At 49.7% G+C, this 23,071-nt stretch overlaps 1 protein-coding gene across 3 annotated transcripts in view; it reads right to left on the bottom strand.

Moving 5' to 3' along the window:
* The window catches only part of MED15 (mediator complex subunit 15), a 62,305-nt gene that overhangs the window by 9,214 nt on the left and 30,020 nt on the right, over positions 1–23,071 (bottom strand). The window contains exons 3-8 of one of the 3 annotated variants that reach the window (XM_044920873.1): positions 15,979–16,030; positions 14,263–14,292; positions 12,484–12,696; positions 4,638–4,879; positions 3,202–3,522; positions 2,003–2,137 (exon numbers count right to left, since the gene is read on the bottom strand). In XM_044920873.1, coding sequence (XP_044776808.1) covers positions 2,003–2,137; positions 3,202–3,522; positions 4,638–4,879; positions 12,484–12,696; positions 14,263–14,292; positions 15,979–16,030 — 993 coding nt within the window. The remainder of the gene's footprint in view (positions 1–2,002; positions 2,138–3,201; positions 3,523–4,637; positions 4,880–12,483; positions 12,697–14,262; positions 14,293–15,978; positions 16,031–23,071) is intronic. The other 2 variants (XM_021687886.1, XM_044920874.1) reach the window with 2 other exon arrangements.

The raw sequence follows: 23,071 nt of genomic DNA, 5'->3' as shown, positions 1-23,071 counted from the left end.
CACACAAAAACCTGCCAGGGTGGGAGGCCAGGAGGCCACTCTCCCGGTGTCAGCCAAAACTCGGGCACAGTCCCATAGAGCCCATCAGCCCGTCAGACACAAAGTGGGACATTGGTGGGGTGTGTGAGCACTCACAGGGTACTCGGGGAAACACGCCTGTCCTCCCCTGGAGGGCCCACTGCCCGCACTGAGCGTGGGGCCGAAAGCAAGTGTCCCTGGGACTGGCTCTCTGGCCTGTGCTCAGCTGGGGCAATGGTGAACAGTGGTCCATTTACAACCAGCGCTGCCTTCAGAGGAGCTCCTGCTGGCAACTCAAAAGCACCCCTTCCAGAGGAAGAAAGGCCTTGAAAAGTCAGTCAGGTGGTATGAGAGAGGTGGAGACTTTTTTCAGGAAAAAATAAAAGTAATAAGGAATGAAAAGCTTAAATCTAATCTGCTACTGACTGTTTTTCTTGTAACTGAGACCTCCTGAGAGGGAAAGTTTATTTTCTTTTAATCACAAATCCTAACGGAAAACACATCGGTAGTGTTTACTGGATCACACGAGCCGCATAGCCAACAACCAGCAACTCCTCGCATTCATTCTCACGAGCAGCTATGCTCACTACTCCCAACACCCATCTACCCAGAAAGGATTCAAAGTCCACCCTGCAGGCTACAGGACTGCTCCCCCGCAGGTCACCAGGCAACAGGGCCTGGGGAAGAGGAGACCTAGGTCCGAGTAGTGCAACAAGGCTCAGTGCAAGATCACTGTACAGCAGCCGGGTTACCTGCACACACATCAGGGAAGTGTGCCTTGGAGGACAAGTCCCTGTAACTTGAGAACTGTAGTTAAATTTCCATATACTAACAGAATAGAAGGTTAAGAGACAAAAGCCTAGGCATTTTTGGAAATGGAGACACATTCTGTTCTGGATTTATCTTCAGTCACAGGTAAAGTTTAGGGGAGAAAAGGGGAGAAAAGGAAGTTTAGTGCAGTTCTCTTGTCATGTTCTAGTAAATCCCACAATGGGTGATGATGACATCACTTTTCATTTACACAAGTTATGTCAGATAAAGCAGAGCCTGGGCTCAGGGCTCACTGATTTTCCTGGAACACCAAAATACTAACCTTTACCCCAGCTTGAGAGCTGTAGTCACCCATCAGGCTCACAGCACTGGTGAGCGTGACAGGGTGCCTCTCTTCTGCTCTGTCTGGGAGGGCAGACCTGAGAGACGAGGCATGGAGGACTGTGTGCTCGGGCCCCCTGCCCCCAGCACTTTTCTCACAGAACCACCAGAACCTGGCCATGCATCAGGACACACGTTATCAGTAACCGCAAAAAACTGGAAAGCATTTCAGGGTCCAAGAACAAGACAGTAATTAAGGACAGTAGAATACATTCATAAGCACTCAGTGTAAAGTAACACTGACTGACTAGATGTCTCCCCTCCTCGGCACCAGCAGGAGGTGGGGGGGGGGCCTGTGGAAAAATCACAAGGCCCGATCCCTAACCCCAAACACCAACAAGAATCTGGCCGCTACTGGGAAAGGCCGGGCAAGGCCTACTCTGCCCCATCAACATCCAGTACGCAGAGGGTGGGCATGGAGGGCCTCAGCTACACGTCTCTGCACAGAGGGCCAGCCCTGGCAGCCAGCCGGCGAGCGGCCGCAGCACAAGCCTGTGCGGTCTGCTGGTGCTCTTCCGTTCCCAGAGTGCTACTGTGCACCGCCCGCCAGCCCTGTGCTCCGAGCCAAGGCGAGGCTGAGACCCCAGCGCTACCCTCTCCCACATGTGTTCTCAGAGAAGGAGGAAAGGGGGAAGATGGAGGGTGTCTGAAGAGAGGTGGGCGGGCTCCGATAGGACCAAGGCGAGCTGGCCAGCTCGAGGACCCCCAGGACTGGCTCCCAGACTGCCCCTGATCCAACCAGGCCCCTCACCGGAGGGTGCCTGACATCCAGCTCCACGCACAGGTGGACAGGCACCTGCCAGCAACTATGGAAGCCCTTGGCCGCGAAGGCCCTCACCTGCACTCCGGAGCCCACGATCTGGGAGGCCTGTGCCGTCGGTACCGCCGTCTGCTGCTGCACCTGGGGCTGCACCTGCTGCACCTGGGGCTGCACCTGCGGCTGCTGCACCACCATCGGAGTTCGCACCTGAGACAGGACGGGAGAATGCGATCTGGACACTACCTCTGCGGGAGCTCTGAATCTTGAAGATTTTCAGGAGAAGGGACGGGATCGTCGTGACTTCACTAGCTCTGATGTCATCTTGCTGACCTTACCCATATCTCATTAGAAGTGTCCCATCCCAGCCTGGCTCTGAGCCGAGCCCCACCTCCCCTGACTACGATGAGCAGCATGGCCCTCCCACTGGGGTGTCACCGTACAGCCACCCCTACCATCTACTGCTGCAAACAAAGCGATGGTTCCCAAGGCCAAGTGCAAAGCCCAGCCTGCTCGACTTCTAGGCCAAGCACACTGATGGTCTTCAAGAGCCCCATTTAAAGCCCCTACTCCTCAAATGAAACCAGGACTGGTCCCCAGGTGAGAGGTGTGACCATACCTTGCTTCTCACGACCCGCCCCAGCCTTCCAGCCTGGCCCCATGGGCCTCCCATTTACCCGCCACTCAGTCCAAGCATGGCCCAGCCCCACCCCACTCAATGAATCAAAAACAGCAAAGTCCACGAAAACCAAGGAAATGAGCTGAAAAAAACTATTAAAACGGCCCCTTGACACAGCTCCCCCTGACTTGACGCCAATATTGTGTCCTCTGTATAAATGTCACTGACTGTATTTGCTTTATAAGACCGACAGTAACGCTATTTTCTGTTAATACCCTTCCTCACAAATATGGTAATGACAGGGATCTTTGCGCAGAACGTAACTCTGAGCAGTTAGCAAACCACTGTGGACTCTCAGGGAGGCCGCACACCCTCCCTCACAGCGGGAACATGCGTGCTGCTGACCACCTGATCACCAAGTCTTATAACGCCACGGCCGCTGCCGGAATCAGGCAGGCTGCTCGGAAGAACACTGCTGCCCAGCAGCAGGGACGCCTCCGTGCGGGGTACAGCAGCTCTTGGAACACACACTCCCTTGCCAAGCTGGGTGCAGAGGCCGGCACGGGGAAGAGCCACCCGCGTCCCAGTGCTGGAAGAGGACACGCTGGCCCTAGCCCCGGAGCCCCGGAAACAGCTGCCGGCCACGGGTACTCACGAGCTTCAGCTGTGGCTGGGCATACAGCATCTGTCCAGGGAGGGCCGGAGCCTGGGACACCAGAGGCTGGGTCTGTGACTGCGGCGGGAGCTGCGATGGCTGGTTCTGAGCAACCGGTGGCTGCTGCGGTGGCGGTGGCGGCTGGTGGTGCTGCGGGTGGTGCATGGGCTGCAGCTGCTGGGGCAGGGCCTGCGAGGGGGGAGGCTGCGGCTGCTGCATTGGCGGCTGCTGGAGCGGCGGCTGGGCCTGCAAAGCTTGCTGTTGCTGCTGCTGCTGCAGCTGCAGCTGTGCCATCCGCTGTAGCTGCTGCTGTTGCTGTATCTACGGGCAGAAGGAGCTGTACTCAGTCACCCCGCCCACCTCTGGGCCCGGGGAGCCTGCCTGGGCTGCCTCACAGGGCACCGAGGACACGCCAGGTGTGTGCCTGTGCCCTGGCCATCGGACGCTGGCTGCACCTGAGTCTGAGAGAGCGGAGGTGCGAGGGAAGGACCCAGAGGGTTTTAGGAAGGGCTACGTGGAGGTGCAGCTCCACAGAAGCTGGGGGTAAACGCTCGGGTGGCTGCCGACCTCTGAGGCCTCCCCGGGGATGCTTGTCTGGTCACTAGAGTGGGCAGCAGCATGAGCCTTGGGAAGACAGCCAACATCCGCTATCCAGGATGAGGAGGAAAAGTGGGACTAAGGCCCACAGTCAGCTCTGGGGGAGGGGGCCTCCAAGACCCAGGAGGGGGGCCGCTGGGAAATGGAGGCAGCAAGCCAAGGCCTGGGGAGGGTGGGCAAGTGGGAGAGGTCCCCTCAGGTCTTCCCTCCCTCACCCAAGAGCAGACCTGACGACGGATGCTTAATACGTCTAGATGCTGCCTGCCAACCACGGGAGGAAGAAAACAGTTTCTTCTAAGCAGAGCTTCTAATGTGACACTGCCATTCCCCCGCGGGAGAGATGAGGTCCGGTCAGAGCTGTGTCCAGACACCAAAACACTCAGAGACAAAACTGGAGGCATGCAAGTGCTCAACAGAAACACGCTCACAGGACGGCTCAGGCATTCCTGCACCTTGGCGTGCTCTTCTCACTTCTTGCTTCGGTTAACTCCTACACGAATCGCTTGCACCCGGAAGCCTTCATGGATCCAGGGCCCCCCACCCCCTGCACACAGTAGGCCCGCGGCCAGACACCAAGCCTGACAGAGAGGCCCTCCTCGTGCCATCCCAGTGCCCTCCTGACAAGTTGGGGCCTCTCTCTCCTCCTGATCCTGGGCTCTGCGGGAAGCCCCCAGCGGAGGAAGCCGGGGCACCGGGCATCAGGAGGCGCTGTGGCCGCCTCCGACCCAGCCTTGTGGCTGGTGCGGGTCCAGGGCTCCAGGACCACAGCGTTCGGGCGGGGGGGGGGGGGGGGGGGGGGGGGGGGGGGGGCTGAGCACGGGAGCCGGGGCACCTAGTACCTGCTGCTGGTTTTGATGATGCAATTTAATCAGGTGTTGCTGCTGCTGCTGCTGCTGCTGGAGCTGCTGCTGCTGCTGCTGCACCACCGCCTGGAACTGCTGCTGCATGGCATTCTGCTGGGCCTGGAACTGCTGCTGCTGCTGCTGCTGCTGTTGCTGCTGCTGCTGCTGCAGCGCCACCTGCTGCTGCTGGAACTGCTGCTGCTGCTGCTGCAGCGCCACCTGCTGGAGCTGCAGCTGGGCTGCAGGCAGAGCGGCGAGTCAGGCGGGGCGCGGCGGCGCGCGGCAGCACGCGGCGGCGCGCGGGGACGGAGGGCACGCGCCCGAAGCGCCCACAGGCGCCGGAAGCCGGCGCCCCGGTCAGGAGAGCCCCACGGGGGCGCCGGCCGCAGCGTCTGTGTTCATTACGGAACGTACTATTCGGAATTTCTCTCTCACAACAGAGAGGAGAGAAAAGGGCCCACTAAGTCTTTCCAATGGCCAAGAGGCCCAGCCTCTGGCAACCACTGGGCTACTTTCTGTCTCTATGCAGTTGCCTATAATAGACACTTATCAGTGGCATCTCACAGTATGTGGTCTTTGTGACTGGCTTCTTTTGTTTAGAGTAATATCTACAAGGGTCACCCCTGTTGCACGTGCCTTTCATTTCTCTTTATCGCCTAACGGTATTCCAAGATTTGGATACATTTTGTTTAACCACCCATCAGCTGATGGACATCTGGACTGTTTTCCACCTTTTGGTGGTTATGAATCATGCTGATATGAGCAAACATTTACAAGATTTTCTGTGGTTCAGTTTCTTCTGGGGTGATGAAAATGTTCTAAAATTGACTGTGGTGTTCAAATCTTGCACAACTCTGTGAATATGCTTAAAAATCACTGAACATGGGGCGCCTGGGTGGCTCAGTCGGTTAAGCGTCCCCCTTCGGCTCAGGTCATGATCTCGGGGTCCTGGGATTGAGCCCCGCCTGGGGCTCCCTGCTCAGCAGGGAGCCTGCTTCTCCCTCTCCCTCTGCCTGCCACTCCCCTGGCTTGTGCACGCGCTCTCAAATAAATAAAATCTTTAAAAAAAAAAAAAATCACTGAATGTTGCACTTTAAATGGGTGAACCACAAGAATGTGAATTATATTTCAGTAAATTTGTTATTTAAAAAAAGGAAATAATCCAGAGAGATCCTTTGCACACTTCGCCCAGTTTCCCCGACAGTATCATTTTGTCAAATTGTAACATCATAACACAATCAGAATGTGCGCTCATATGTGTGGGTGTGTGTATAAAGTTCTATACATTTTCCTCACCTGGGTAGATTCAGCCACTATTGGACTCAAGTTATTGAACAGCTCCAACACCACAGGGATCCCCCAGCACCACCTGGCGTCACCCCCTTCAGCACCCCAGGGAACCACTAAGGTGCCCTCTGTTTCTAATATTTTGTCACTTCAAAAATGTTATGTAAGTGGGGGCTCTATAAGATGACTGGCTTTTTCATTTAGCATGATTCCCTGAAGACCATCCAGGATGTAATGAATATCAGTAGCTCTTTCCTTTTCACTGCCAAGTTGTATTCCATGGTACAGGTATCTCTGTTCAACCATTCATACCATAAAGGACATTTGGAAGTGATCGCAGATTTGGGCTATCATAATGCTGCCATGAACATTCGTGTACAGGTTTCTGTGGGACTGTAAATTTTCATGTCTCTGGGATAGATGCCCAAGAGCGCAACTGCAGAGTTGTATGTTTAATTTTTAAAGAAGCTGAACCATTTTACATTCCCACCAGCATTGTATGAGTGATCCAGTTTCTTCTCATCCTTGCCAGCATTTGGGAGTGTTATTTTAGCCATTCTGCTGGTGTATGAATTTTTAAATTTATCTTTTTGTTACAGATTTCTCTTTGACGGAGAGAAGATACTGTGTGTATGGCAGCACTACTCTGAGAGTGTTGAGGCTTGCTTTATGGTTTATTCTTGTAAGAATATTTGTTCCATCCACATGCCTAGATGATGATGCTGTTCCAATCTTCGCTAAATGCATCCCCTGTCGTCTGTGTAACTATCAATAACTGAGAAGAGGAGCTGCCGGATACAGCTTTCATTTTAAAATCTTTCCGTATCTTATATTCTAGGTGGGTTTCTTGTAAAGATAATACAGCTGTACTGTTGCCTTTCATTTACACTCAATCTCACATTTCCTATCTTTTAGCAGGAAAGTTCTGTCTACTCACATATACTGCGATTACTTGTATTTCTCAACTTATTTCCTTTTCTAAGCTTCTTTCCCTCCATTTTTTTGTTTTCCAGCTTTATTGAGATAGAACTGACAAATTTTTTCCTCCTTTTCTGAATTTTATATATATGTGTATATATATGTGTGCGTGTGGTTTTTTTTTTTTTTAGAGATTTAATTTTCAAGTAATCTCTACAGTCAATACGGAGCTCGAACCCACAACCTTGAGATTAAGAGTTACACGCTCCACCGACAACCAGCCAGGCGCCTTTTGGATTATATTTTTGTTGGATGGTTGAGCTGAGTTTTGCATGTCGTTTGGATTTTTGGTTTTTTCTTATTCCCCTTTTTCCTACTGGTTTGGGATTTACAAACTATTTCTATTGTTTTGGCAATTACTTTCTCTTTTTCCTTTTCCTTTTTTAAAGCAATTATTTTTTCAATTTCATCATGCATATTTAACTTTCCAAAGTATAAAATATACCCATATATTTTTTAAAGATTTTCTTTATTTATTTGACAGAGAGAGAGAGACAGTGAGAGAGGGAACACAAGCAGGGGGAGTGGGAGAGATAGAAGCAGGCCTCCCGCTGAGCAGGGAGATGGATGTGGGGCTCCATCCCAGGACCCTGGGATCATGACCTGAGCCGAAGGCGGACGCTTAATGACTGAGCCACCCAGGCGCCCCAAATATACCCATATTTTAATCTCTTTCCCAAATACAAGAACCTCAGAACACTGTTTTTTAAAGTAGGTTCCACATGCACATGATAGACCTGGTATCTATCCTTGGATACACTTCCTGACTTCTATTTAGTTTGGTCCCTGTTTATCTTCTTACACCCACATAGCACACTTACATTAAGAGGCAGGACAGTGGGGCGCCTGGGTGGCTCAGTTGGTTAAGTGTCTGCCTTTGGCTCAGGTGATGATCTCGGGGTCTTGGGATTGAGCCCCGCATCGGGCTCCCTGCTCAGCGGGGGGTCTGCTTCTCCCTCTCCCTCTGCTCCTCCCTCCCCACTCATGCTCCACCCCCCAATAAATAAATAAAATCTTTAAAAAATAATAAATAAAAAAAAAGGGCAGGACAGGGTGCATGGGTGGCTCAGTTGGTTAAGTGACTGCCTTCAGCTCAGGTCATGATGCTGGAGTCCTAGGATCGAGTCCCACATCGGACTCCCAGCTAGGCGGGGAGTCTGCTTCTCCCTCTGACCCGCCCTCTCTCATGAGTGCTCTCTCTGTCTCATTCCTTCTCTCTCAAATAAATAAATAAAATCTTCAAAAAAAAAAAAGGGGGGGGGCAGGACAAAATAATGGCTGGAGTACAGCCTCTGACCCGGACTGCCTGCACTCAAATCCCAACTCTGTCACTGCTCTGTGCCTCAGTCTCCTCAGCTGTGGAAAAGAGACAATAATAGTACCTACACACACTAAGAATTAAAAATCTGTTATAGATAAAACACTCAAAATAGTGCTTGGAATGTAGCATGTCTGTATAGTTAGCTGGGAGCATTATTATTTTACAGAGGTGATTTTTGTTTATAAACCACCAAGGATTCTCAACCTTGTCCCAATGAATATTTTGGGATAGACACTTCTATGTTGTGGGGCGCTGTCCTGCACACTTAAGAGGTTTAGCAGCATCTCTGGCTTCTACGCTAGATGCCAGGAGCAACCCCACAGTTGTAACATCCAAAATGTTTCCAAACATTGCCAAATATCCCCCAGGGTACAAAATAGATGAGAATCACTGGTTTAGATTTACACACGCTCGCTACCTTACATAAAAAAAAAACGTTTCTTCTCCCATTTTACATCTGACATCACAGGAAGGATGGTCTGAGAGGTAAGAGGAAATGGTGAGCAAATAAAAAACCTTTTAGGGACACCTGGGTGGCTCAGTTGGTTGGGCATCTGCCTTCGGCTCGGGTTGTGATCTCCAGGTCCTGGGGACTGAGTCCTGCATCGGGCTCCCTGCTCAGCGGGGAACCTGCTTCTCCCTCTGCCTGCCACTATCCCTGCTTGTGTGTTCTCTTTCTGACAAAAAATGAAAATCTTAAAAAAAATTTTTTAAATAAATAAATAAAAATAAAAAACCTTTTAGTGAAGGTCTCTTGGGCTTTGTTTATTGAAAGTGTCTGCTTCCCCCGAAGCCTTGGGAGTTTTGCTGGCACACAACTGTGGTCAGCAGCTCTATCCCCAGGGCTCTGACAACCTCCTACTCTCTTCTGGACACCATCACCAAGTCCACTGAGTCTACTTCTTGCTCCTTTCTAGAAACTGGCTATTTCTAAGATATTCCTCTGGCCTTTGGTGTTCTGTGGTTTCCCCCAAAATAGGTTAAGGCATGGATGCCTTATTCATCCTGCACGGGACCACGGGGCTTTTCTAGCCACCATCTCCTCATATACCAGTGTGCTTCTGTTCTCTCCACTTGGTCCTTTCATTAGTTGTTAGACTCTGATTTTATCCTCTGCATTTCTTTGGGGGGCGGGGGGAGGGACAGAGACTCTTAAGCAGACTCCATGCCTAGCATGGAGTCCGACATGGGGCTTGATCTAATGATCCTGAGATCATGACCTGAGCCAGCCAGGTGCCCCTTATCCTCTGCATTTCTTACCCTCCTATTTTCCATGTCCCCTTCTCTGGGCTCCATTCTAGATCATTTCTTCAAATGTTGTCTCCAGTCCACAAATTCTTTCTTTAGTTGTATCTTATCTGTTGTTCATTCATTTCCACTTTCTAGTTTCAATAATCACATTTCTCATTTCTACAAGTTCTACTTGGTTCCTTCTCAAAGCTGCTTGGTCACTCCACCAGGTATCACAGTGCCTGTTCATTTGAAATTCCATCCTTGATTTCTTTAATCAGGCCAAGCCCATAGCTAACAATGGTTATGTGTGTGGTCCCTGGGCATCTCCACATCTGTTTATTGTTTCTATTCCTCCTCATGGTGTCTCTGCTTTCTTTCAGGCCTGCTGCTCTTTGATTGTGTGCTCACTGCTTGACCTTAATCTGCAATTCCCACAGGCCTAAACTGGGGGCACTGTCCTCCAATCTGCCCTTGCTTCTGGGGGAGCTAGGGATGTCAAAGGCCCCAGCACAAATCCCACTAGACAGAGGGATGCCAGACTTACTTTCCCCAATCTTGCAGTGGGCCAAGGCACAGCAGGCAAATCGCCCTACCTTCTGCTGGCCCAACAATCCAATGCAGCTAGGATCTAGTTGTCTAGAAGGAGGACAGTTCCTCAGCATCCAGTCTGTCAAAGAGCCAGAAATAGGCCTTATTTTCAAAGTTGGTTTTATAGGCACATGATATAAAATTCACTGAGGAACAGAAATGTAGAGTGAAAAGTAAGTCTCCCTTCTAATGCTGTATTCAAGCCCCCGGCCTCACCTATAGTCAGTGGTTTGTTTCCATGACTGATCCAGGGCACCCAGAGACTATCACAGCGTGCCCTGGACTATCCTTTAAGAACCTTTGCAAAACCTCTGACCCAGGCCCTGTCCTGAAGCTGCCTTAATCACACAGTGGCATTTGGAGAAACTGTCAGAAGGGAGTAACAAATTCCCAAAGGGCCACAACACCTACTTCAGCTAGACCAGGCAGGCAAGAGGGCCAAGGCAGAGAGGGAGGGACTCTGAAAGGCAGCAGTGGGACATGAAAGTAGAGAACCCACATCAACCTACACAGAAGACCAGGTCCCTCAGAAGCTGAAAACAGGATGTGGGCCAAGGTCAGATTGGGGAGGATGTGGGCAGGATGCCCAAGCTTTGCCACTGAACTGACAAAGTGTTAGGAGTGAGACCACAAGGCAAATAATGGTAGCATTCTAAACTCATACACTTTAAAACTATTTTTTATTATAAAATATAAGTCTGTGATTTAAAAAAAAAAAAAAAAAAGGTTCAACCAGAGCGTAACATAAAAAAAGAGCCAGAACTGGTACTTCTCCTGGGCATCCTTCCATAAGCCGGCCCGCACGTGTGTCGGGTATGCTACTAGAGAAGAGGGGACACAACAGCTGGAGATGAACAATCAAGCGAAGAGATGAGTGTCAGATGGCAAGACATCAGTAAGAAGAGAATGATGATCCAAAAAGGAAGGGGATGCCTGGGGATGGAGGGTTCCGGTGCAGCAGTGGGTGGGCATGAGGTTGCACATGACCTCTGCGAAGAGCAAAGTGACGCTCCCACAGGAAACTCAACACAAAGAACGGGGGTGCTCGGGCTTAACCCCAGCTCTAGCGGGCAAAGCAGACGCAGGGACACTGCCCTCTTCGGAGGGTTACTATGAGCAATGCGTGAGAAAAATACATCGAAACATCACAACCTGTACATGAATCATGGTCGCAGCACCTTTATTTGTAACAGCCCAAACCTGGAAACAACCCAACGTCCTTCAAGGGCGAATGGATAAGTAAACCATGGTATACCCCGTCCATAGAATACAATTCAGCAACGAACAGGAACGATTTACTGATGCAACTTGGAGAATCTTGAAGGCATTACACTGAGTGAAAAAAAGCCAGTCTCAAAATGTCAAACATTGCGCGATTCCACTGATGTAACATTTGCAAAGTGACATAATTATAGCAACGTGGACGAGATCAGTGGTTGCGAGGACTTGAAGTTGGAAGGAGGGTGGGATTATTAAGAGATAACACAACAGCTTGCTACTGGTGATGGAACAGTCCTGCATGCTGATTGTGGTGGTGATACCACACGTGATAAAATCTCACGGAACTATACGCACGTCAGCTCGTGAGCAAGAATGCTTGTAAAAACTGGTAATGTCTGAAAAAAGGCCACCTGAGTTGGCAGCACCGTCGCAACGTTCATTTCTCAGTTTTGACAATGTACTTAAACTTAGAGGTTAGCATCGGGGAAGGTGGGTGAAGGGCACATGGGCACTCTATATGGCCATTCTGCAACTTCCTGTGACTCTTTGACTATTTCAAAAAATACATACAAAAAAATAAATGCAAAGGGGAGAAAAGTACCAAAGCACTTTTCAGTACTGAAGTGCACTCTGAGTGCTGAATCACTGCTTATGAAAATCAAAGGGCCAATAAGACAGGCTCTGGAAAGAAGAGGGAGACCCACGCCACATACTCCCAGCTGGAGCAGCTGCATGGAGGGGCCAAGGGGCTGGGTCCTGCAAAGAAGGGCAAAGAGGGCGAGGTACCTCCTTTAGGGAAGGGAAGCCTGGCCACGGGGCAAGGGCAGCATTGGAAGGAATGGCTCCCGAGATGGGGGCCTTCTGGGCGCTGTGGGGTGCTGACAGCACTGCTTTGTGGGTGACAACAGCCTGAGACATGACTGTGTCTATTTCAACTACAAAACACAACCCTTTGGATGGAGTCCCAGACTACTCCAATCTCCTCTGAGTCCTCCACTCCTGCTCAGAGGTGGGAGGAGGGCCTCGGTGTCACTTAACCCTTCTGATAGCCCGAAGAAGGTTTGGAACTTTTTCTCTCCATACACAACAAAGATAAAAAGACAGAGCTACTTGGGAGTTTCTCCAAGCTTTTCTCAATACCATCCTAAGCAAAGGAATAAAATGCACATCACCTGCAAAGAAAGTGGCAGGCTCTCGGAGAAGCATGGTACTCACTCTGTGGTGCTGCTGTAGATACAACGGCCATGCCGTGGGGGGCCATCCCCGAGGTGCCTGGGGGTGGCTGCCCTGAGAGCGGCATCGGCTGCCCCATGGTGCCAAGGCCACCCATCCCGCCCAGAGACTGTCCTGGGCCCCGAGAAGGCATGCCGATTCCAGCTGCTCCCGCAGCGGGCCCACCAGTCAGGCTCTGTAGCGCATTCATAGGGTCTGTGGGAACACAAGGGCACAGCGTCTCAGCCGAATGCCTGCTGAACGGCAAGGCTCCGAAGGCTATGAGGCCTCACAGAGCACACACTTCCTCCCACCTGCAGGCACGACTCCCTCAAAGCCCCAAGCGGTGAATGGCCAGAGTCATGGGAGCCTTTGGGCCCACAATTGCCCATCACACCCCAGGAGCCCAAATGCCAGTGTGTATGTCTTTGCTCCTGGATCATGAGCCCTCCTGGGCAGGGAACACATCTCAAACCCTAGCCTGGCCTCTGCCAGGGTCCTAATGCTGAGGGACAAACAAGCCCTTGAAGGCATGTAGCAGCCCCCATCCCTCCTGGCTGTATACTCCTCCTGCTGGGTGAGACCCAGCTGGGAACCCCAAAGACAACAAAGGATAGCAGGTCATTCTCCATGGTAAGAAAGACCCTGTGGGCCAAAGAACTGAGGAGGCACAGACAGATATTCTCTTGGGAAGTTACAAGTCTCCTTGTACACCAGAAGCCCACCTCTGCTAAGTCTGTGCAGGACCCCTGCTAAGGAATTCTCAGGACACCACACCAAAATAAGCTAAGGTGTGCAGGAGGGATGGGGAAAGGGTCCACAGAGTGCCACAAGGCACAGTGATGCCTGCCAGGAGGCAGCCGACTCCGCTCAGTGAGCAATGCCATGACCTGGAACAAGGAGCCCAAGGCTCTTGTCAGAACAGTGTAAACTCAAGGCAAATGACTACCTATAGATAGGTAAGGCCCAGCCAGCGTACCCTGCGCACAACCAGGTGCCAAAGGAACCTACAATCCAAGGCCAAGAACCCATACATTTTCCTGGCCACATCACATGCTCTTTATCCCACCTAGCCCTGGCTGGCTGATAATTCCTGCACATGCTGAGAGCCCAGCGGGGAAAGAGGGGCAACCAGCTCGGCCGAGGCAAGCCTGGGCACCCAGCATTTACAGCTGTGCTGCCTGTGGTAAGAAAAACAGCGCGCCAGGCTGGCTCCCTTCCTGACAGAGCAGCTCAGATGGCCATCATGGATTAGCTAACCCCCCTCACTGGCAGCTCGGTCAGCAAGACCAGGGCTGAATCAACACAGTTGCCATGTGATAAAGTCTTAAAATAAAAAATAAAAAAAAAGGTAATTCTTAACTTGCGAAGAAACTTTGTAACTTGAGGAAGTGAATTCACAGCTACTCTCTAAAAAATACTACTACAGATTATTATAGTGAATAAATAGACCACGATAATTCTTTTCCAGAGAGCTCAAAATTTAAATAATGTCTCTATAATTGTGGGAGTTTTTAATCATCTTTTTGCTGGACCAAAACAGTATTTGAGTGACATGGGTAGGGGAGGTCTTCTCTGACTGCAGCCGGCCAGGAAGAGGAAGCTTGGAGGAGGGTCGGGCGTGGCTCGCAGTTCTCACGGCCAGCCAGAGTTCTTCTTTCTGTGAACTTTGTCCTCTAATAACTGCTTAACCCAGGCACAGGCAGCATCCACAATCGCATTCTTGCCGCCCCAAACCCAAGCTTGGGATAAAACTTTAATTCAAACAGGAAGAACTCTTACCACTGACGGAAGCTTGAGATTTTTTGTTATCTGTATTTAAGAAAACAAAAACAAAAAACAGAGTAAACAAAGTTTTATATAACCACATATTTCCACGGTAAGTCAGCTTTGTAGGCATTTGCCTAGTGGTCATTTGCTGAAACTAAACACAAGATAAAAGATATCTCAAGTGTGCGAGCCTGTGTGCACTCATGTGTGTCCACTCCTGGCAGAGCTGACACTCAAGGGGGTCTGAGGGAAAAGCGTACAGAGCCACCCAAAGTCAAGCCAGGGCCTCAGAGAACTGCTTCTCAGGCAGAAGCTTGCTGTGGGCCTACTCTGGCTCTCCTTCCTTCCTGGGTACAGGGTCTCAGTGGGGCCCTGAGCAACAAACACGAGAGCTGTAGAGACCCACGATGGGTCCAGAATGGTGCCGAGACTTCCACGACACCTCCTTTTTCAGCCCGCTCTGATGAGGCAGCATCCCTACTTTCTCCATGAGGAAAGTGAGTCTGTCCAAGGCTGGCTAGAAGCCGGATCTATAGCTGCCCCTAGTACCAGGGGGCAAGCACTGCAACAGGGCCTCCTCCCCAGGTGAGCGATGAGCTGGTGAGAAGGCAGGCGACACTCCTGGCCCACAGGGCTGTGCGCTGCTACGCCAGGGCCGCCTCCCAAACAGGCCAGGACAGCCCAGCCTCGACAAGCAGAGCCACTTGCCAGGGCAAACCAAGGCGTCTCATCCAGGCTGCTCATTCCCCAGGCTCCTAGTTCCAACAATTTGTTCTAAACACCACAGGACCTTCCCAAACATGCCAAAGAAAGTGGAATCAAGTGAAGTTCATCTGGCTGGCCATTCTGGTAAAAAGTTAGTATGGAAAGAAGCAAAACCTATGGGCCACACAGGGACTCTGGGGTTCGCAACATCTTCTTTTGTCTGAGCTTACTGACTAAAGCTGTTGCCACCTCTACAAGCACGGGTAGAAACCACTGGACGTGCCAAGTAATGCACTCCACAGAAAGGCTGTGTCAAGAGAAGCCCATCTCCTGTGGTCACATAACTGCAAGCAGGCAGGCGGCGCTGTTGGCTGAAACCTCAGAAGGCCCCGCCAACCTGGTTTCCTTTAGGAATACTCAGTGTCCTCCATGCTTATGTATAACACACAAAAGACCACAAAGACCCCTGAGCTCAGTCTGCAAGGACACACACTTCTCAAGGGCCACTGCTACTGCCAGACTGGGCTGACAGGACCCCAGCAGGACCCTGTGAATCAGAGGGGGTGGGATGCAGCAGGCGCCAGGCGACCCTCAGCAGGGCAGGGAGGGTGAGGCAAGACTCGTGAAGTTCCAGCCTGACAGGAACACGCATTTAGGTCAGACTCCCACAGGTCAATAAAACCAACTCCTAGGGAAGGAAGTTTCTTTTCCAGGGTAAACCTGGCTTATTTAAGAACTGCCTAGAGACAAAGGCAACAGTCGTTTGAAAAAGAAGATGTTCATGGACAAGCAAAAATAGCAGTCCAGACCACTTGGAGGCTAACATTTCCATTATGCCAAAATCAGCATTTTTGAGGTTGAGGCTCTGAGAGGATGGGAAACAGAATCAAATGCAATGCAACATCGACCTTCCCAGAAAGCAGGAGCTTTTTACACAGACGTTCCGCCGCAGGCACTGTGGCCAAGAAAGGGCCAGCCCCTCCTGGCCATCCAAACCACCCAGAAATGTAAATTTTTACTTACGAATGTCTCGAAAATGGATAATGAGCCTGGCCACGAGAGAAAGGTATTCGTCCTACAAGTAAAAACAGGAAGCAGTTTAAACCGAGATGAAGAAGTGAAGCCGTGTGACGCCCCTTCCCGCCCCCCTGCACTGCCGTGTCACAGAGCACCGGGTTCTTCCTGAAAGGCTGCCGGCCCGCCTGGCTCGGCCTCCTCTGGAATCCATCTCTCAGAGAAGAGCTGTCAGTGCTCAGCTACAGCAGGCCAACAAAAAGCACAAAGAAACAAAAAGCCAAGAGGGATACCGAGAGGCGTCAAACTGCTGCTCCTTCCAGCCTGGGGTAGATGCTCACCCGAGAGGGCCGTCAGCAAGCTCAGGCACCCCTCCTTTCACCAAGGGGACGAGGGGCCAGCCTGAGGTCACAAGGCACATCAGCAGTAGACATTGGGCGGGCCGCTTTTGTCTTTGCACTATTTGTATCCAAGTACTTTCGCTTTTAATACACGGCCTGTTGCTCTTTCACTGCTGACGTGCTTGCATGCAAATCTGGATGTGCGCCCCTGGCTGTGCTTTTCAGAATCTGTGTGAGTCTGAATTTACTGCACAGGCAAGGGAGAGGGCACAGGGCCACTCAAGGGTGGTGAAGGCCACTGCCGAGGGCCCTCGTCTTCCCCACTGCTGGGTTTCTGGAACTGCACAGCAGGACCTGCCTTCTACCGGTTGTCCTCTTTGCAACCAAGGACACCCGCTCCCAGGGGTTTGGGGGAAATCACCACTCTAAGTCCGTCCTTTGTCTTCACGACGGCATATCTGAGTTAAAATCTTATTTCAGAAGATTTTAGATTTAGATTTCAGAATCCTTCCCCCTCCCCCCCTTCCCCCGAAATGCCCATCCATCCGGCAAGGCATCTCTGCATGGGCAAAGCCTTTGCTCTCTGCCCTGCTCACACAACCCTCCTTCCTAAGTCATCGCAACACTGACAGTCCACTCGGCAGCAGACTGACGGGACGACACCCACACAACCCAGGACCCGCTGCGCCACCTGCAGTGCTACTACCCTGGGGACACAGGCCAGTGAGCCCAAGCACAAACAGTAAACCTACTGTCATTGGAGACACCTTCAGGGAAAAGTGAATACAAAAATATAAGCACACTTTGTAAATCTTCATCACTCCTCATCTGTCTCCAAACTTCACCCTACCACTGTCTTTTGGCCAGGGGAATCAGCAGAGGCAAACACGAGGGGAAAAGGCAAAGCCGGATGATAAGCACATGCCAAGGGGGCAGGTACAGGAAGAGGGACAATGAGCCTCTGCTGGAGCAAAGAGACACTTAGCAGGTATTGTCAACACTCCCAATTTCCAACTGCCCCCACCAATTTCTGACAGGAAAGACAATGTGCTAGGGGTGAAGGAAGCCCCCTGGAGTTGGGCTCTTGCCTGTGGATCACCTGCTGAGGCTGGTCCTTAAAGGACAGCAGTGTGGTGAGCAGGGAGCAAGGAAGTGGGGGGCCTGAAGGAAGTTCAGGAAATGATGTGGCCAAATACAAGGAAACGAGGATTGGGAGCTTGCCAGGTCAATTTCTGATGTCTTGTTAAGGCCATGGGCCATCTGTTAAACTGGGGATACCTTAAAAGAATCTGTAGAGTTTTCTCTACTTCCATAAAAGATAAAACGAGGTAATAGGTTGAGAAAGCAACCAGATACTTTTACTCAGACACAAGATACAGTAAAAATGGAGCTCAGGAGCATGTCCCCAAAGCCTTTAATATAGAACCAGGACAGGGTGCTCAGAGCCCCGCTGCAGGCCTGAGCCCAGACCTGGATGGCCAGCGTGGTCTGCTTCCAGCTGGGGCCACCCCGTTGCCAGGTGGGTAGAGTGGAGGCTCTGGGGACCAGACCAGACCAGCATGATGAAAACTGGGGGATGGGGGAGGGAGGGAGGAATGTGGCCACCTGACCAGAGACATAGGCACAGGAAGCAGTTAGTCCCACGGCCGCCAAGAGGTTTTCTTGCAGGTTAAATACATCTCCAAGATTCTTGCAAAGGCCAAGACATCCAGGAAGCACGGGGAGCTGAGTGCTGCATATCTGCTGCCAGTGTTCCTGCCCTGGAAGGCCCCGAGGTCCGAGACTGCACCTCTCATGCTCCCCAGGGCGGCCTGCTTTACTCCCCTGGCCCCTAACTCAGAAGTCCTGATTGACCTGCCCCCGTATGAGAAATTTCCAGGCTCTGCTACCCTCTTCTGCTCCAAGGCACCTCACTTTCTGGGACTGCCCCAGAGAAAGGGCTGAAGAATGTGTGATGTCCCTTACCTTCACTCAGTCTTGACCATCTCCCCCACTCAACATCAAAAATCTAAGTGTCACAGCTACAACATGAGGCTGGGTGTAATAACAGCTAACACTCTGGCACTTAAAGTGGTGTCGGGCACAGCTCTAAACCCTTACATATATCAATGCATTTAATTCTTCCAGCCACCTGCTGAGGCAGGTGCGTGGTGTCTGGTTTGCAAATGAGAAGGCAGAAACGTGTGGGGAAAGCTTTACAGTTTAAACCCTTGCTTGACCTGTGCAAGATTAGCATGAAGGCCCAACGACAAGGGTGAAGGATGCCTCCCCACAGGGATGTGGAGGGAGCAGCAGGAGAGGGACACACACAGGCTCCATATAGAATTCCAGGCACCACAAACTACACACTGTACACTACCTTTTGTATAAGACATGGGGAATCTGAATACATATATGCGCTTGGATCTGCAAAAAGAAATGTTGGAAGGATAAACCAAAATCGGACATAAACTGTTACCACCAGAGGTATCAGGGATTGGGCTGAAAATGAGATTTCACACCTTGTTATATGGTTTTCACATTGGAAGCATGTACTTTTTTTATCAAATTGAACATAAAACTAAACCAAAGAAAAAGTACAATTCCTAAAACTTCAAAATAAACTGAAATGTATGAGCTAACTATCAAGTTAGTATCAGAATCACAGAGGGAAAAGAACCCTTGTGAGTGATCATTTTAAAAAACAAAGAAGCAAACAAAACAAAAAACTGCATGTCCTTAGTGGAAGGGACACACTTTAAGGACTAACAGAGCTGCAAAGAAATCTTAAACTTCATTCCATATTTTGTTACTGTTACTAGTATTAGTGGTAATATTAGTATGTTCATTTCAACAGTACTTTGTTTTATGTTTTTAAGTTTATTTACTTTTTTTTAGTAATCTCTACAGCCATCGTGGGGCTCGAACTCATAACCCCGAGATCAAGAGTTGCATGCTCCTCTGACGGAGTCAGCCAGGCACCCCCCAAAAGTACTTTAGAGTAGAGCAAGTAATTATGCTAATGGTATTAGAAGCCAAGATATTCACATTAAGAGAAAAGATACATGTTTAAAATGAAAGTAAAACCTGTAAGGTTAAATTGGAATGGGAAATATCAGTGTAAAATTATGGGATTTTTCAGGCTGTCGCTTGTTATGACCAAAACATACTACTTCTTAGCTCTGTTCACAAAAAGGTGCAGAAACCATTAGCACCAGTGTCCACACTGCATGCTCTAAATACCATTTCACCCTCAAAAAGGAACCAGGGCTCCATAGAGGAACGGCCCATTCAGGGACCAAGACTCAAGTAAGCTGCAAAAGACGAAAGGAGTCCTGATAAGGGGTCCTAAGAGGGACAGAGGGTGCTTGGGGGCTGCCCCTGGGTGAGGAAGGGACTATGGAAGCATCAGAATGAACCACTGCAATGGACTGAAACACACAAGATGCAGAACCCCAAGCTCATAATACTCACAGGAAGAGGACCCACCCTCACTCCCATCCCCAAGCCCTATTGATCGCCCCTGGGGGTAACCAAGGGTAGCAAGTCCAGGGCTACAAAGTGACAATGGACAGGAAAGCATTCCTGGTCATCCAGAAGAGGCTGTGTTTCAAGCAACCATGGAGTCTTGGTTGATGAAAGAAAACCCTTCTTTGCAGAAAAATTCCTTCCATAAATGTGTAAGGGAAGCCAGAATTAAGGACAATTACCATTTTGTGACACCCAATTAAATGGTGGAACCAACAGATGACAAGTGGATGGGGAACTTTTTAGGAGAAGAGTCAGGCTGTCACTCTCTGAACTCCAGGCCAACTGTGGTCTTGTGGGGAAATATGAACACAGGGCACCACCTCAGACATATTCTTGCTCATGACACCACTGCAACCCTGGGCTCTCCCCATCTAACACCCAGTTCACAAGAAATAAGGGGCAAAAAGGAGGGAGTCAGGCAACAGGGGACACTGTTGGGAGAAACACGCATGCCAAAGACTCTGCCACTTAGGACTCACAGGGAAGTGAGGAACCTGGCAGAGAAAGCTCCATATCATCTTAGAGAATACATGTATATCATCAAAACCAGAATGTTGGTAGAAAGATGAATGTTACAGGTATTTCTGGGGAGGGCTCAGAGAAAATGAGGAAAATGTCACTGGAAACTGAAGGAGAGAGAACCCTTGTTACCTAGTGGCAGAAGTTTGGCTGAATTGTATCCTAGTTGTGTGGAAGGCAGAATTTGAACTTGTAAGCAATGAATTTAGAGCTTTGGCTGAGTAGACTTCCAAGCAAAATGTTGAAGGTCTGGCCTGAGGGCGCTTGGGTGGCTCAGTCATTAAGCGGCTGCCTTCGGCTCAGGTCATGATCTCAGGATCCTGGGATCGAGCCCCACATCAGGCTCCCTGCTCGGCGGGAAGCCTGCTTCTCCCTCTGGGATGCCTGGGTGGCTCAGTCGGTTAAGCGGCTGCCTTCGGCTCAGGTCATGATCCCAGGGTCCTGGGATCGAGTCCCACATCGGGCTCCTTGCTCGGCAGGGAGCCTGCTTCTCCCTCTGCCTGCCTCTCCCCCTGCTTGTGTTCTGTCTCTCTCTCTGACAAATAAATAAATAAAATCTTAAAAAAAAAAAAAAAAAAAAGAAGGTCTGGCCTGGCTTCTTGTTGCTCAGAGTAAAATGTGAGAGGAGACAGAGAAACTGAGGGAAGAACCATTAAGCAAAAAGGAACCTGGACTTGAAGGGTTTGGGAAACTCCTAGGCTATCCAAATTGAAAACAAACAAACAAACAACAAAAAAAAACCAAGCTGAACTGGGGAGATTCACTGTTATGAAGGTGCACTCCTGGAGAAAAGGCCACAGTGTGGCTGGACACAAATTTTGCTAGTGCCAAAGAAAGTGGACACAGAATTCACGAATCCCCTCAACTGTGAATCATCTCACAGAAGCCAAGGGCAGGGATGAAATCATACAGGAAAGATCGGTGGAGAAGCCCCTTGTCTAATGGCATGAATCCTGTCACATACATGGGGAGACCCACGAAGGCATGTGAGTGTTACACCAGCAGAAACACTGACAGTTTGGCCTGAAAAGGAGAGAGACTGGATGAAATCAAATAAGGGTATCAGATTCCCAAAATTCTACAAGCAGGAAACAGGCTGATAAAATGACCCAGCTGCAAACATGTGCTACTCTACAAGAAAAGGAAAGATGACCACAAGGGCAGAGCTTCAGGCCAAGAGGCCAAAGCCATGAGCCTGGAGACTGGAGCCTCCAAAGTCTGGTAATTAGTTACAGCAGCTATAGGAAACTAATACACTGTCCCTATAGATTTGCCTATTCTGGGCATTTTACACAAATGCAATCATGTTGCATAATATGGACCACTATGTAATACTTATTACACTTAGCATGATGTCTTCAACATTCATCCATGTTACAGCATGTATCAGTATTTCACTTCTTTATATGGCCAGATCACATTCCATTGTATGGATATACCCCCTTTTGTTTATCCATTCATTAGCTGATAAACATTTGGGTTATTTCCACTTTTTGGCTTTTATGAATGATGCTACGAATATCTATGTACAAGGTTTTGTGGACATTTGGTAACTATTTAATTTTTTGAGGAATCACCACACTGTTTTCCGGTGACTGCACCATTTTACATTCCTTCCAGCAACGCAGAAGGTTCCAAGGTCTCCAGCCGTCATGAGTGTGAAGTGTGTCTCATTGTGATTTTGATTTGCATTTCCCTAATGACTAGTGATGTTGAGCAGCCTTTCATGTACTTCTTGGCCATAGTATGTCTTCTTTAGAGATATGTCTGTTAGAGTCCTTTACCCTTTTTTTTTTTTTTTGAATTGGGTTTTTTGTTGTTATTGCTGAGCTGGAGAAGTTCTTTACATACTCTGGATACCAGTCCCTTATCAGATAAACGATCTACAAATATTTTCTCCCGTTCCATGGGTTGTCTTTTCACTCTCTTGATGGTGTCCTTTGATGCACAATAGTTTTTAATTATTTTTATTAGTTTTTTTTTTTTTTAAGATTTTATTTATTTGACAGAGAGAGACACAGTGAGAGAGGGAACACAGGCAGGGGGAGTGGGAGAGGGAGAAGCAGGCTTCCTGCAGAGCAGGGAGCCGGATGCGGGGCTCGATCCCAGGACCCTGGGACCATGACCTGAGCCAAAAGCAGACGCTTAACGACTGAGCCACCCAGGCACCCCTTTTTAACAGTTTTTTTTTTTTTTAAAGATTTTATTTATTTATTTGAGACAGAGAGAATGAGAGAGACAGAGAGCACATGAGAGGGGGGAGGGTCAGAGGGAGAAGCGGGCTCCCTGCTGAGCAGGGAGCCCGATGCGGGACTCGATCCCGGGACTCCAGGATCATGACCTGAGCCGAAGGCAGTCGCTTAACCAACTGAGCCACCCAGGCGCCCTAACAGTTTTTAATTCTGATGAGTCAAACTAAGGTTTTCATTTGTTGCTTGTGCTTTTAGTGTCACATGTCAGAAACTGCTGCCTAATCCAGGGTCACAAAGATTTATGCCTACATTTTCTTCTAGGAGCTTTATAGTTTTAGCTCTTAAATTTATGCCTTTGATCCATTCTGAGTTAATTTTTGTATATGGTGTGAAGATGGGATCCAACCTCAATATTTTATATATAGTAATCCAGTTGTCCCAGCACCATTTGTCGAAAAGACTATCTTTCCCCACTGAAATCTTTTAGTACCTATGTCAAAAAAAATCTATTAACTGTAAACACAAAGGCTTATTTGTAGA

This window comes from Neomonachus schauinslandi, chromosome 14 (genome assembly GCF_002201575.2).
Source record: "Neomonachus schauinslandi chromosome 14, ASM220157v2, whole genome shotgun sequence".
In the NCBI taxonomy this organism is placed as follows: Eukaryota; Metazoa; Chordata; class Mammalia; order Carnivora; family Phocidae; genus Neomonachus; species Neomonachus schauinslandi.
The sequence above is the reverse complement of the archived record's forward strand: the minus strand, read 5'-3'. Positions and strand labels throughout refer to the sequence as shown.